The sequence below is a fragment of the Candoia aspera genome, chromosome 1 (assembly GCF_035149785.1).
Source record: "Candoia aspera isolate rCanAsp1 chromosome 1, rCanAsp1.hap2, whole genome shotgun sequence".
In the NCBI taxonomy this organism is placed as follows: Eukaryota; Metazoa; Chordata; class Lepidosauria; order Squamata; family Boidae; genus Candoia; species Candoia aspera.
The window spans coordinates 110,267,542-110,282,745 of NC_086153.1; the positions used below are offsets into that span (position 1 = coordinate 110,267,542).

A 15,204-nucleotide genomic window follows, 5' to 3' on the forward strand; every position below is an offset into this window, starting at 1 on the left:
GAGGCAACAATATGGAAGGGCTTTACTCTTGCTTTGGCCTGGGATTTTGTCATCGCTTTCCAATGTAGCCCTTACTGTGGAATTTTCTGCTGGTCTCCCATCCAAATGCTTAGCAAAAAAAATCTTCAAATTACCCAAGGACAGCTGGGCAGGTGCTGGAGAAGATACTAATTTATGAGCTAAACTCATCAAGTTGCCTTAGCACCAAAGAGGAGGAAAGGCCTCGCTCAGGAGAAGGGAGGAAAGAAAATTTGCAGCCTTGTTTAATTCTGCACATAACAAACCAAACCAGAACCCCCTCATTGCTCCTATAGTCAACTTCACTGTATTTCCCCACCAAAGTCCCAATGTACCAAGAGACTAAATCACAAACCAAGAGACTAAATCACTGAATCACTGGAGGATTGTGCAGAATCGTCCTACTCCACTCCCCACCCTCCACTTCTGAGGATGTGCTTTGCTATATTGGATTAGCTTGCAGGATTATCATAACTCACAATCTCTCACTCACCATCCTGCTCTTTGAACAAGAATATTACAGTGATGGATTTTCTCAGCATGCTTTGGCAGGATAACTGTTTGCATGTTTAGACATTCAGAAGAAGAATTGACTTTTTTTTTAAAGGTCCAAGCTAAAAAGATGAATTCCTGTCTTTGACTTGGCTAGACACATTACTGAGTTATCACAATGCCAAACCCTGGATCTCTGAGTTGTTTTGCAGGAAGAATCAATTTCTTTCCACTAGGAAGATAAAAACCCTTCTTTAGACCAGCTCTGTGTGAATCATTGCTAGGACTGTGCATTCAGTAGCTAAAGACACTGAAAAGCAGGGACAGGCTTACAAAACAACCAGAAGGTTCTCTACATGTTTTATTTTATATTTCTGCAGGATAGCTCTTTTTAAAGATGAAAGCTGGAAATCAGGTATTTACAGCTTATTGGGGGTGGGAGGGAAGTGCCCATTGCTCCCCCCCCCCTCCCCAAGCAGATGCCCACGCTACATTTTTTTCCTGGACAAACAAAACATGCATAAAACTAGAGCTGTAATTTTGGACTCATAGCAATGAGACAGTTCATACTGTGACAAACAATGCATAAACAATGCTCACATGCAAAGCATCTTGCTGTTTTGAGAGAAATCTCTGTAGTCGTTCCTCTCTTCCTCTTTCCTTTCCTTTCTACACCCTTCTCATGCACTTGGAGATTCTGGACATGAATGGATGATGAAGGATTCCCTCCCTCCCTCCCTCTCTCCCTCTCTGAATTTTCAAAAAATGCTGCCATCTGGTGGTTCAAACTTGTTATGAACTTATATTCTATTACACATTTGTACTCTGTTTCTAAATGGGGAAAAATTCTAAATGTAAAAATTGCATCAGAGAGACCATTGTATTGTGGTTTGTTAGATTTTGGTTTGCATCAGGCTACCCCTTGTGCTGCTTCTTGCAAAACTCTTGTTTATTTAGATTAATCTAAATGAAGGTGGGTATTGTGAGGAATAGTATAGAGATGGGATTTTTAAAAAAAGCTACAGTACAATCTTATCCTAATATGGACTTAACAGAGTTTTGAGCTTTATGCAAGGCAATGAAATGACTATAATAGGTTAACAAAAACAGAGTTGAAACTTGGAGAAAGAACATTTTTCAGGCTAGTATATAAAATTGCCAGTCTTCCTCTCAGAAATAATCACAGTCTGTTGGTAAATAGAAATGAAAAAAACTTTTTGGGTGGCCTTGAAACAGTGAAATAATAGCTAGTAAGATTCAACTGCATTTCCTTGCTATAGGAACCATTTTAAAATTAATTTAGCCACAGAGGATAGGAGGTTTATTGAGGTTTAATTCCTCCTGAAATTCCAGTAGGTTGTGTTTATGCACCTATTCTGTTCGACACACATAAGCTGCATTTCAGGAACAAGCACTCAAGAGTGGAAACTAGACTATGGACAGGACTGAGCACGCTGGGAAATATTCAGGTATGGCACTAAGCTTCCGGGGGAGAAATGGCAGACTGAAGACTGTGGCAGAATGAAGAACCAGCAAGTAGACCAGCTCTTCGATAATTCCTCTCTGGACTGGAAGAGGACTTGTGATCACCCACAAGTGGTCCAGACAGCTGCTTCTTGCAAGGAGACTGCAAGACAGTGGTCTCTGGCAGATTTAGAGCTCTGGGAGACAAGGGAATAGCCATCTTGCTCAAGCCATGATTGGCGCCTTCAAAAGGACACTGGGCTTGCATACTTCCTTTTCTAATCACTTTTGGAAATTGCTTGTTAACTGCTTTTCAGCTATGAGGAACCTTTGGATCAACATGTTTTACAGGACTGGGTGAGTTTCCTTCAATCCTTAGCATAAGAAGTTTTAAATACAAGTTTAAGAACTTAAAAAAAAATAGTTTGGAATAAACAGCAAAAGGGTGATTAAAACTTTGATTTTAGAAAGTTACAAATGGACAAAAAGTCCAGATAAATTTGAAATGAGATTTTGGAATTAATTATAAGAATCCTTCCCATGGGAAAATGCTTTTGTTTCGAATTCTTTAAAAAAACATAATAAGATAAGACTTTAAAAATTGGACCCTAAAGGGAACCAGAAGGAACTAAATATTACAATTAAAGGAGAAGAACACTCAAACTTGACTTACTAATACAGATTGAAAGAAAATATTTTAACATTGGACATATTAAAGGATATTTTTGAACAAAGGACCCAGAAGTTAATTTTAATAATGTCTCCCTCTATAGATGGACTGTGTTTAAAAGATGTTATGGAAGAGGAACAAGTTTTACCTGACAAGATTGAGACTGATCTGAAAGTGGATTTAAAAATGACAGGCTACAAGAATGATATGAACAAAGATGCTACACTGGACATACAAAAGAAACCAGCTGATGTCTTAATAATTAAAAGGGATACACAAATAACAAACCAAGAGAATGACATAGTTAATTTTTCTATATTGGATTTACAAAAGAGGCTTGTTAAAGTTTTGAAGAATTTTGTAAGAAGGGATAAATAAAAAATGAATAAAGTTCTAGGACATTATTTGAAGGGACTAAAGATCAAGATTGCTAAAAGTGAAAGGAAGGAATATAAAGTTCATTTATTTGATCAAGATTAAAATTGATATGTTGTTGTCTCTGGTAACCCTTAATGGACTTTTGCTGATTAGGACTGAAGTGATGAGGCTTTAAGGATTTGTTTATCTTTAAAGAGATGGGAAGAAGAGATTTTTTGTTGTATTTTAAGAAGGTATTAAGTTACTAAGATTGTTTATACTTGTTGTAATGAATGGTGAAGTCATTTCTTTATATATTTCTTTTCTTTTTCATTACTACATTCTTATTTTCTAATTTATTTTTTCTATTCTTTTTTCTGCACTTTCTATTCTTTTTCTTTTTTAAAAAAATTTGTATTAGTTTTTATTTTTGTAATTGTTATTTTAATTAAATTACTATTTTAAAAAAAGGAAATATTCAGATATAAAGTGCAGCAGGCTGGGATGCTGCTCCAACCAGGGAAGCATGTCAGCATTTCTAACTCTACTAAGAATTTGTAGCAGGAGGGGAGAGCGACTGCCTCAGGTTACACACTTGATGGGTGCAAAATCAGGGCCTACTTGCAGCCCCTGCTTTTATATTGAGGTCTCCTTGATCAGCCCCAGATCATGCCATTAGAATTCCAAGGCATAAAACTCTGACTTGATTTTTGCTATATGGGGCTCTTTAAGAGTGCTATGCAGGGCCTTGGATTCCGAGGTAAAAAGTGTTTTGAAACACATGGGTAGTGTGAAAGGAGCACCTGACTGCTCTCCTTAAAACTACTATGTTTTTTCCAGGGATCATGCTGGTGCCCTCCACCATTGGTGCTTGATCCGGGGGAAAGAACATTTGTTTGAGGAATTGTAGAAAGTACTACGTTCAAATCTCTGTGTGCTTCAGAACATCTTTTGCCTTGAAGCAAAGCACTCCAGAGTCCTACCAGTTAAAGCATATTAGGTGCCTTAAGTTAACCTCTCTATTTTCAGATTTGACAGTCCCCCAAATAAAAAAGGAAATTCAGAAAATAAAAAAAGGAAAAAGGAAAAGTGAAATTTCCATCTCGCCTTCTGGTGTTCTAACCCTGTCGTCAGATCTCTTCCGCATGGCGAACTAAATGTGTCTCCAACAGAGCGGAGATGACTGTGGCAAAAATGAAGAACCGGTGGGTAGACCGGTTCTTTGGAACTTCCCTGGACAAGGAGAGGACGGGAGGTTGCCTACACATGCTCTGGATGCTGCTCCCGTGGGTTTGAGCGCCAGGAGACAAAGGGATCAATCATCAAGCTCACAACTGCGGCAGAGCCTTTTAAAGGACACAAAGCTAACCTCGCTTCTAATCATTTTTGGAAATTGCTTATCCAACTATCTTAAAGCTATTAGAGATCTTCAGAATGACACGTTTGAAAAGCCCCCTGTTGAGTCTATCTTAATTTCTGAACAAAAGAAAAATTAACTGTAAGTTTAAGAACTTAAAAAATTTGAAATAAATGGCAAAAAGCTAAATAAGATTTTGAACTAAGCAAGTTGTAAACTAATTAAGGGTCCAGACAAATTTGGAATATTGAAACTTTTACTATAAGATTTTGGAACTAACTATATAAAATAAATAGCTTTTTGTGAGAACTAAAATTATTTTGTCTACTGTAAGTCATAATAAATTAGAGAATTTATTATTTAAGTTAGACATTAGAGAGGGCTAAAGATTCCAGGCAAGAGGGGAGGAAAAGGTGTAAACTTGCTTTTGATTTGGATCAGTATTGGGATTTACAAAATGACACAAAATGCTATAATATTGAAATATTAAAGGAGATCTTCAAGGACTGGGGCCAAGAAATTAGTAGCCACAATATCTACAATATCAGTAATGATGTCTGCTTCAATGGATAGACTATGTTTAAAAGGTGTTAATGAAGGAATGACAGATGTGAAACAAATTTTGCTTGATGCAGAAATAATGGAATCAGAAATATTGGATTAAAAAAATGTGGATCACAGGACAGAGAAGGCATTTAAAGTGGAAATACAAGTGACAGGCCAAGAGAATGACCAGGATAAGGACTCTTTACTGGAGGTACAAAAGAAGCTGGCTGAAGTTTTAAAAATTAAAGGGGAAATACAAATGACAAACCAAGAAAATGACCTGGATAATATATTTTTATTGGATTTACAAAAGAGACTTGCTAAAGCCTCAAAGAAGCCTTTGCAAGGGGGAAAGAAAAGTTGAAGAGAGATCAAATCCTATAACAGTGCAGCATTTGAATGAATTAAAGATTAAGATTTTCAGAGGTAAAAGGAGAGAATATAAAGTTGTTTTATTTGATCAAGGTTAAAATAAGACATATTTTTATGAGAACCTGGCAACCCTTTATGGACTTTTTGCTGACACCAGAATTGAAAAGTTGATGTCTTATGGATTTCCTTATAGATAAGGGATGGGATATGGCAAGAAGAGATATCTGTTTGTAACCTTGTAAGGGGTGAAGAGCTTCCAAATTCGTTTATACTTGTGATGAAGATTGGAAGTCACTTCTTTATATTTTCTTTTCTTTTTCTTTATCTCTTTCCTTTTTCTTTCTTTGCACTGTTTACTCTCTTTTTACTTTCTTTTTCTGAGTTTAGTTTGTATTAGTTTTTATTACTGTAGTTAAAATCTTGAATTAGAATTATATATTAAAAAAAACCCTCTTCCTTGGAACCTCAAAGCAAAATCATCATTATCAAAAGTGCACTTCCCAAGCCAAAAAAAAGATGACCCCACCCTGATACTATTAAAAATGATGCTGACTACTGGGGAAATGGATATTCTCTTTTCAAAATGTTTTCTGAAATTTTGGGTCCTGCTCCTGTTTTGGTACCCTTAGACTTTAAAGTAGAACAGAACAGAGAGTTGTGTCTAACCTGTATGGACTATCTGTTGTTATTCTACTGAGGTAAATTTTACCATAGTTCTGAAGGATGGATGGATGGATGGATTGTGGGATGATGTGGAAATAGCTGTGGCCATATATTTGTCATGTTGTCTCCAAACATGAAAGCTGCCTCTTGCTAATTTAAGAATTTCCTTATCCTTTGCCTGATATTGTAGTTTGAAGATTCATAGCTTGGTAACCCTCTAATGCTATTCTCCATCCCCTCTTCATGTTTTTCCAGGAGAACTGATTAACCTTGCTATGTACTGTGAGAGAATAAGGAGGAAATTCTGGCCAGAGTGGCATCATGACGAAGACAACACTCTGTATGAATCAGAAGAAAGCAGTGAAGCAAGTAAAAGTCAACCTCTGCAGGACTTCAGTTTTTATTCAAGGACAGAAACATTTGATGATGAAGGACCTGATAACAGTTTTTCCCGAACGCCTGATACCGATTACACAGGGCATTCCCTTTTTGATTCTGACGTGGATATGGATGACTGCACAGATCATGAACCATGCAAGTGATGTGTCTAAAATATGCGATCCCATTTTCTGTCAGAAGCACTAATACTTCTTGGGACTCATGCAGACTGACTCAGGTTTCAAAGAGCCCCTTGTTGGTTGGGAAAAGACCATTATGCTCGATGCTATTTTCATATACTCTTTGGACCATTTCATCTTTTTTTCATCTTGGGAAACAGTTCCAATGGATCCTAGGCAAACAGTTTTTAATACTGCTTACTATGAAATTAAAAAGATGACAAGGAAGGTAATGGGGGATGGGGATTCATGTTAAAAAAAAATAAACAGAATTTTCCAGAATGATATAGAGAAGCAAAGTGTCAAGAAAATCTCATTTTGATGTTCTAACCTTCTCCTCAATGGACTTCCTGCCCCCAGGGTACATTGCAGTGAAATCAGCACAATGAGGAATGATAACGTCTTTCTACTACTTTGGGTGTGCCAGGTGACCCCTTGCATTTTGTCGTGCACAGGTGGTAAAACAGGTTCTTCAAATACATGGTCTCTAAGAAACGTTTGCAAAAGAAAAAAGTAACTATTTTGTTTTTACATTCAAACCAATCATCTATTGCTCCTTTCTGATAAAAGTTATTTTTATTTATTTTTAATTTGTTTTGATAGCCTTACTTTTTTAAAAGAGAAAATGCATCATCCTTTGTTTTTATCGTTTGGATAAATTCTCCTGCTGTTATTATTCAGACTAGAATATAATATTAAAATCAAAAGATTGTAGGATCAAGTTATGAGGGCAAAGAATTGGATTGTGCATTCTGAAGCAAGCTTGATTCTCACTGGCTTGTTTGGTTGGGGCCACCAGGGTGCAGAAATGGACTTAGTCTTCACCCAAGACCAGTTACCAACTTTTACTTTCTCTCATAGAAGTGTATGATTGCATTCATTTATTTATGCATTGGAGATATGCCCTACCTTTCCACTTACATAGGTAGCCTCTTACTAAGTAAGGTCTTACAATAGACTGCATATTCCCACTGATTTAGCATTCCAGTCTACATATCTCTTTTCATTCAACACCTGTTGGTTATAATCATGGCAAGACTTTGGCCAAGCAAATCAGGTTTGGCTATGTGCATATTGCAAACATCTGCTGTATATCAGGATGTAGTATAACAATTGTATATGTAAAGTATTTTGTTTTTAGCTCTTTTGTCTACCATGTAGCCAAGTTTCTCAAACACTTGCAAAGTCCACCAATGTTGTTATATAATTGTACAGGGTTTAATTTTGGGAAGAAGAAATGCTGCTGGGAGCTGTAATTTCTGCCCTGGTAGGTCTTTACCTGGTAGGTCTGTTTATAGTTATTTAAGGGAAATGATAGATGGTTGTTTAACCGCAGGATCCTACTTATTACATCTCAAACTGCAAAGCACAGTTTGATTTTTGAAGACTGATTCTGGGGTTTTATTTAATTATATTTGTATTGATACTCATATCCTGCTTTCTGAACCCAAAACAGTTTTCTAGAGCTGTTAAGCTCTCCTGTAGGATTTTTTTTTTCCTGGCCGGTTCCTCAAGTGGGCTACTGCCTTTCTTCAGAAATAGCTGCTGTAGTTTTCTTTCCCTTCCATGTAGTGGATCTTGTTTGTCACATCATCTATGTAGCTATTGCAAGCAGTCCTGAGATCAGTGCTTATTTATTTCTTTATTTGTCAATATTTATAACCCATCCTAATCCTAACAGATCCTGGGTGGGGTACAACAAAATCAAGTGCAAAAGAGAAAAGCAAAAATAAAAGCTCAGTGTAAGCTGTTAAAATAATATTATTTTGATTGGGGTGAGATGGGCAGTGATAGAAATTTGAATAATAAATAAATAAAATAAAAGCCAGTGATAACCATCATAGCTGCCCTTAAACTAACCTAATCAAAGGGCTCAGTGCATGCTGGAGTTAAACTATTTTAGGCTGTTTACTAAATGCCAGCAGGTTTGGGACCATCCATTCCTTGGGTGGAAGGGTGCCCATGTACCTCTTGAGGAGGGGGCACCTACATCAGGCCCAGGCTTGATGGTTGGACTGCATGGGCAGGTTCAATTCTGGTAAAGCATTGCCTGATATAGCCCAGAGCTATGCTGTGAAGAACTTTGAAGGTAACAATCAGCATTTTGAAGTGAGCTTGAAACCCTACTGGCAATCCATGCAGTGACCTCCCATCAGGAGTCTAGCTGCTGTATTTTATACCAGCTGTAACTTCTGTAATGTAGAGCATGTCTCTAATGTAGGGACCATTATAATCCTCCTACCACCGTGTGGTGATCAGGCTATGGGTTATCATTACCAGGGCATCTTGGCTCAAGTAGAGTCACAACAGGCTCACCTGAGCAAAGACCGCTCTGTCCACAGTTTCCATTTGCTGTTTAAGCAGAAGCAAATTGTCTTGGTGAAACCCCCATTCAGATCCTCACAATCTCCAGGATCTGGTTCAGGACCTTTAAGACTTGGGCTAGGGTGGCAATATATATTGATGGCACCTCATATCAAAGTGCTGATTGACCTCCCCTTTCATTTCCACCCCATCAGGAGATGTTAAATAAAATTGGGGAGGTCACAGAGTCTTGAAGAACCTTGGCTGGAATTCCTGGAGCTTGAGTGCAGGCCCTGACTGCTGGAACTGCCCATTGAGACGGGAGCAGAACCACCATAAAACAGTGCCCCAACTCCTGCAAGTGGTCCAGAAGGATAGTATGGTTGATAGTACTGAATACCACTGAAGGGTCTAATAGGACCAAGAGGGGCCCACTTTCCCCATTTAGTCATTGACAAAGCAAGCAATGCCCTTTCTGTTGCATTAAATCTATTAAACTGTCAGTTCATTTTTAATAACTGAATAATCCATACCTTCTTTAAAGTATAGGATGTGAATAATAGCTGATCTTAGAGATCCATAGAAATTTTGCTGATTTCAATAATAATAATAATAATAATAATGATGCAGCATTCTGGAATTTTCAGTGAAATTAACAAGGCCTGTTTCTCTCTCTCCTTCCCTCTCTTGTTCTCCTTTTGCTGGTTTCAGATATACCTGAAAGGACTGAAAGGTTGACAGTTGCAGTAAAATCCCTTGTGCCTTGTCTATGATCTTACTGTTTGAAGATGGATCCAACTGAAGCCTTAAGTCTTGTGAATGGGGGAATCTTGTTTCCTTCCTCTGAAATACTGTTGCATTCCAAGGGCCTGGTAGCCTTTGATATGCAGAATGTCTTTATTTTACAAAAATATTTCTCTTTAATAAAATGACACTATTTCCAGAAAGGCTTACAATTCATATAAATATAATCTGAATGAATATACACGTGAATAAATATAATTCATGACACCAACCTAATCCAAGGAAAATTCTATACCAAATGAAATCTGAGAGGCCCATGAGAAGAAAAAGTTTCAACTCATTGTAAAGATAGCAGATATTAAATCAAACAGCACATTGAGACATAATGTTTGTTTGGTTTTGGCTTAGCATAGTGGGTGAATTCAGTGCATTGTAAACCATGATATCTGACTGAGATGTGTGCTTGTAGGCCTATAACGCTCAGATTTTTAAAAAGCATGATTAAATCAAGACAGGGCTTAGCACAGTATATGAACCCAGTTTTCCAGACTATCTGGTCTGTGAATTACTCCACTCTTGTCAGATCAGGCGAAGGACTTTTAAAGCAGGTCTGAATATTTGAGGTAGGTTTAGCTTAGAGGTGAAAGAGCTTGAATTAATCAATTGCTAAGCTCTTTATTGCTTTATACAACACTATTAGTACTTGGAATTGTGTCTGGATGTGGACTAGGAACCAATGTAGCTATTTCAAATCTGACTTCCTTTGCTTGTCAGCCAGTGAGCAGCCTGATCATCAAGTTGATCACAGAACAGAATATTGTCTTCTATTTCCACTAGTTAATTGATCACCTTGTTCAACTGCCTTGTGGGATATGGAGCTCAGAATTGCTGAAAAAGAGCATAAACTACCCTTTCTTCTACTTTCCTGCCATCCTGTTCTGGTAAATTTGCTGTTATGAATCAAGGTTAGCACACTTCGGATTTCTTCAATTGGACAATGCCATCTGTTGGGACCCTGGAAGTGTGCTTTCTCTATTGCAGTGTCTGCCCTATGGAATGAGGTTCCCCCCCAGATCTGGGTAGCTCCCACCCTGCTTTGGAAGGCCTCGGAGGCTTGGCTGTTTGTCCAGGCCTTTGGGGAGGGTGGTTGAAGCCCCTTCTGAGTCATGTGGGTAAGTCTCTTGTTGCCTGGTTTGCTATCATTTGTTTCTTTTGTCTTTACTGTTGTATTGTTTTGTTATATTTGTGTGTTTTTACTTGGTGAACTGCTCAGAGTTAATGGAAGCCAGACAGTGAACGAATGCAATAAGCAAGCAAACAAGCTAGCAAGCAAGCAGACTAGAGCATGCTAGAGAAGACATTTGGGCCTAAAAAGTCCAAATCTACTAGCACTACCAGTCTATCTTTAGGGAAAGGGATCTAGAAGAAGCTGAATATCACAGAACAGAACAATTAAAAACCTGATGAAAGAGATGCTGGTTTCACATTTTCTCAATGCTGAGAGAATGGGAGGCAAACAACATAGCAAAGCAGGAGTAGGCATGTTCTTGTACATGTCAGAAAGATGACCTGCTGACAGTTGTGGGGGGGCATCTTCAAAACATGGGTGACCATGGTGGGGGGCAGATGAAATGTGATGTTGCAATATACAATATGTTTCCTTTTTTTTGCATTATGATGTCTTGTGCAAGTATACAGTATAAGGGGAAAAGCTTTTGTTGTTTTGGTGAAACTTCGTTTGCCACAGATGTCCATGTTTCGGAAGGGCCTCTCGTCCTGATCTTAACAATTGGAAGATTTGTAACAGGAGATGTGGTCCCTTATAATCAGACCCTAAGCCAGTTTAGGACTTTAAAGGTCAATCCCACAATTTAAAATTGTGCCTTGTAAGTAGTTGGCAACCACTTCAGTCCTTTCAGTACAGGGATTATTCATTCATTTCACATTTCATTTTTATAGATGCTCCCCACCTGCTACCCCTGCAGTCTTCAGACACTGGGCAGCAATATGTCATATTGTCCCCATATCTTAAATCAATTAGCTGCATTTTTCAGATACTTTTCAAGGGTAGCCTCATATAGAGGATATTGCAGTAGTCAAGAGGAGGTGTAGCTAAGACGTGGTGAATAACCATTGCTGGATCTCACCAACTCAGGAAGGGACATAGCTGGCATACTAGACATCATTTTGCAAAGCGTTCCTTGTAACAGCAGCCTACCTGCAAATCTCGCCACAGCTGAGGATCAAGGGACATGCCCCCACAGCAAACCTCTTTCAAGAAAGCTTCAACCCCATTCCAAACAGGCAGAATCTCAATTTCTGAGTCTAATTTCCTCATTGATACCCATTTAGATACTTGCTGTAGACAAATAGTTGGGCTGATGGCTCTTTAGATTTTTTGTGTGCTAAGCCTCACTTCCTTTATTGGGTTCTTTTCTGTGTTGAAAGACAGCTCCTGAAGAACTGAAAATCCAGGCTAGCTGTATCAAAATGTGTTTTAAAATGTACAATTATAAGAGATTAAATTTTGGGGGAAAAATATTTAGATGTAAACGTGCAGAATTTTTCAAAGGTTAGATTAATGCAGAAACATACATGAATATACACATGTTTATACTGTATATGTATAAATATATACATGTATTTATGCAGGGACTGCAGAAAGACTGTATAACACCATGCAGTCACTGCAGATTATTCAAGTTCAATGCATTGCCTTCTTTGCACACATCTTTATTAGTAAACAGATAGCATCATTTTCCTTCAGGTAACTTCAAATCTCTCCATATAAATAATGTCCAGTTGTGCTAGTCTAAATTAGAGAATACTAGTCCATATATATTACTTACCGCGTTCTGTCTCACCTGCTAAAGAGCACTCCAGCCCTTACATCCAGCAGTGCTAGGCTTTATATCTTCTTTTAAAGAAGTGTGATCTAATCTAGAGCAGGTGGTCCCAAACCCCTTGATGTTTGGCCCATCCTGTTTTGTCTGAATTCAACAGTTATTTCTTTCTAGCAACAGAGGCTGAAAAATTGGGATCTGAGTGCCTTTAGGCTTCTTTGTGGGGTGATCGTCTTCCTTCTCTTCTTCCTCCTCCAAATGCAATGCAGTGCTACAGGTCTTTCTAGCCTATCACATTTTCTAGCTGCCTGCTTTTCTATTTTTTTTCCACTTCTTTGGAAAACTCAAATTATAATGAAGGAATTAAAAAATAATAATGTTACTTTTTCCCCATTATCCAATTTAATGACTCAAATCTAAATAGAATTACAACATGGACCATAAAAGTACTTAAACATGTGTATAAATCTGTCAAATATCTAAATATCTTTATTCTAAAATGTAGTTGGAAAACTTCTGTCGCAGAAATATAGTTCTTAAAGAATGCTTCATATTTGATTATAAATTCTTTAAGAATCAGAACCTACAATAAATTGTGGTAGAAGTGAATTGAGCTGGTTAATAATTATCATTTGGATAAATTGGATAAATTCAGCCAGGCAAAAATGTTATAACCTCTTCCCCCCAGGTAATAAAGCAAAATAGTTTAGTTTTTTTAATATCTGAAAATATTTTAAATATATTTAAGAGAAATTTAATCCAAGTTAATCCATTGAGGGACTGGGAACAGCCCTCTCATTTGGCAATCCAATACTTATTTATTTAAGTTATACTCCACCTTTCTGCCAGAAGTGGTCCTCAAGGACTAGGAAGTCAAATCTGAGGAAATAACCAATATAACATTTGTCCAAGTACATAATGCACATTTTTTTCAGAAGGAAATCAAATGGATAAGGAAGTTTGACTAAGATAATTTGTCAATCAATCCTATTATGCCTGTTGTCTTCCCCTTTTCAATTTTCTCCTTCTCATCCATAATTAATGATGGGGAAGTTGAATAGTTCCTTGCCTTCCTCAGTACAAACCACTCACCATAATGATTTAGTTTTGCACTGGAAACCCAAGAATGGGTTCAGATGGTTGTATGACTATGCCAACAGTACTTTTCCTTCACCAAAATAATGCTAAAGAAGCAGTTTTGGGTTTGCAGACCTAAGAGAGCATATTTCATCTTCACTAATATGTGTTAACCTAAAGTTAATACATAAAGTTAACCGCCCAGAGTCCCTCCGTGTGGGGGAGATGGGCAGTGATAAACCTGATAAATAAAGAAATAAAAATAAATAAAAGTTAACAGTAGCTTGACAGGTTTTTAAGAATATGTCCAGGGTTTCTGTTTGTTCTTTTGTTCTTGTTGCTGTCTAAGATTAAACCTCTTGATTTTCCATTTGACATCTGGAATATGAATGGAATTTTGTATGGAGCAGGAGCTATGATATACTTTATGTTGATATCATACCTGCTCAATATACATCACACTAGCTGGTGGCCCTTTTATGTCAGGCTTTTATGACATTACCAACTACAGATCTCCTACCACTCAACCAGCACGTAATGATTTGCAACAGGAAAACATCACCATAAAGTGGTATTTTCTTTATACTGCGTGTGTTAACAGAAGCTGCCTGGAAAATCTTTCTCACTTGCTATATGTATTTATATTCATTCTAATGAAACTATGCTCATAATGTCCTTCGATATATGGTTAAATATAAATTTAGCAAATGGAGATACTGTATATACAGAAGAAAGTTTAGTTATATGTTTTGATTGAGATATGTTAACTTGAAGTGTCTTTGCTTGGTATAAGTGATCATATCAACTCCCTGGGAAGCTGATGTTACCATCTGTGCTCCATAATATATATAATTAAAGAAAGTTCACTGCAGGTTATGTAAGGGATCACGTAAAGGTCATAAAATGAAACCAGCTATGTATGTGTAAATTCAGTTAAGTGTATCCTATTCAAATACCATGATTGCTGTTGTTTGTTTGCTAAATTTATATCTTGCCTTTCCTTCAAGACCTCAAGGCAGCTTAAATACAACTCCCTCTTCCTATCTTTCCCCACAATACAGTAATTGTTGGGCTAAAAAAGAAAGATGAGCTCAAAGTTATCCAGTGAACTCCTGTGCCAGAGGATAGTCTTGAACCTGTGTGTCCTCACTCTTAGTCAAACATCTTAACCACTACACCACATTGGCTCTCATATAAAATGCATCTTATATCCAGTTCAATAATGTTTTGATGAATTAGTTATAGAACACCCTCCATTTCAAAACTCTATCATGTTCCCTGGTCAAACTACTGAATGCGATGCCAGATTACAATATAACCAGGATTTTGACTGCTGTCATTTTGGTGCTATTGCTTAAACCTCACTAAAGAATGCAGGAATTTATGCCGTCGTACCACTTTCTTCTCTGAGTGCTTTCTCTCACAACTCTTCTAAATTTATTGTCCCAGTATCTTTATGATTTCAGTTTTAAGAACACTGAAAACGACAGGGTCATTGTGACTGTGGAGAGAATGCAATGTACATCGCTGGTATGAAAATAGAAGCCAACATTGTTTTACTGACACTGTCAGCACTATGTGTGAAACTACCAATCACACATTGGTATGTGACAAACCAATGCTATTGATTGCTACATGAGGCGTTCATTATTCTAGCACTGTTACGACTACTAGTTATTAAAGCCATGTTTAAACTTGTGCACTTGAGTGTAACATACTTCTAAATTGTGCACTCTGTTG

General features: G+C 37.4%; 1 protein-coding gene across 1 annotated transcript in view; it reads left to right on the forward strand.

Moving 5' to 3' along the window:
- FAXC (failed axon connections homolog, metaxin like GST domain containing) overlaps nucleotides 1-6,887 on the forward strand; it is a 29,250-nt gene extending 22,363 nt beyond the window's left edge. The window contains exon 6 of the mRNA XM_063291016.1: nucleotides 6,195-6,887. Within this exon, the coding sequence (XP_063147086.1) occupies nucleotides 6,195-6,481 (287 nt within the window). The 3' untranslated portion in view covers nucleotides 6,482-6,887. The remainder of the gene's footprint in view (nucleotides 1-6,194) is intronic.
- The last annotated feature ends 8,317 nt before the right edge of the window (nucleotides 6,888-15,204 follow it).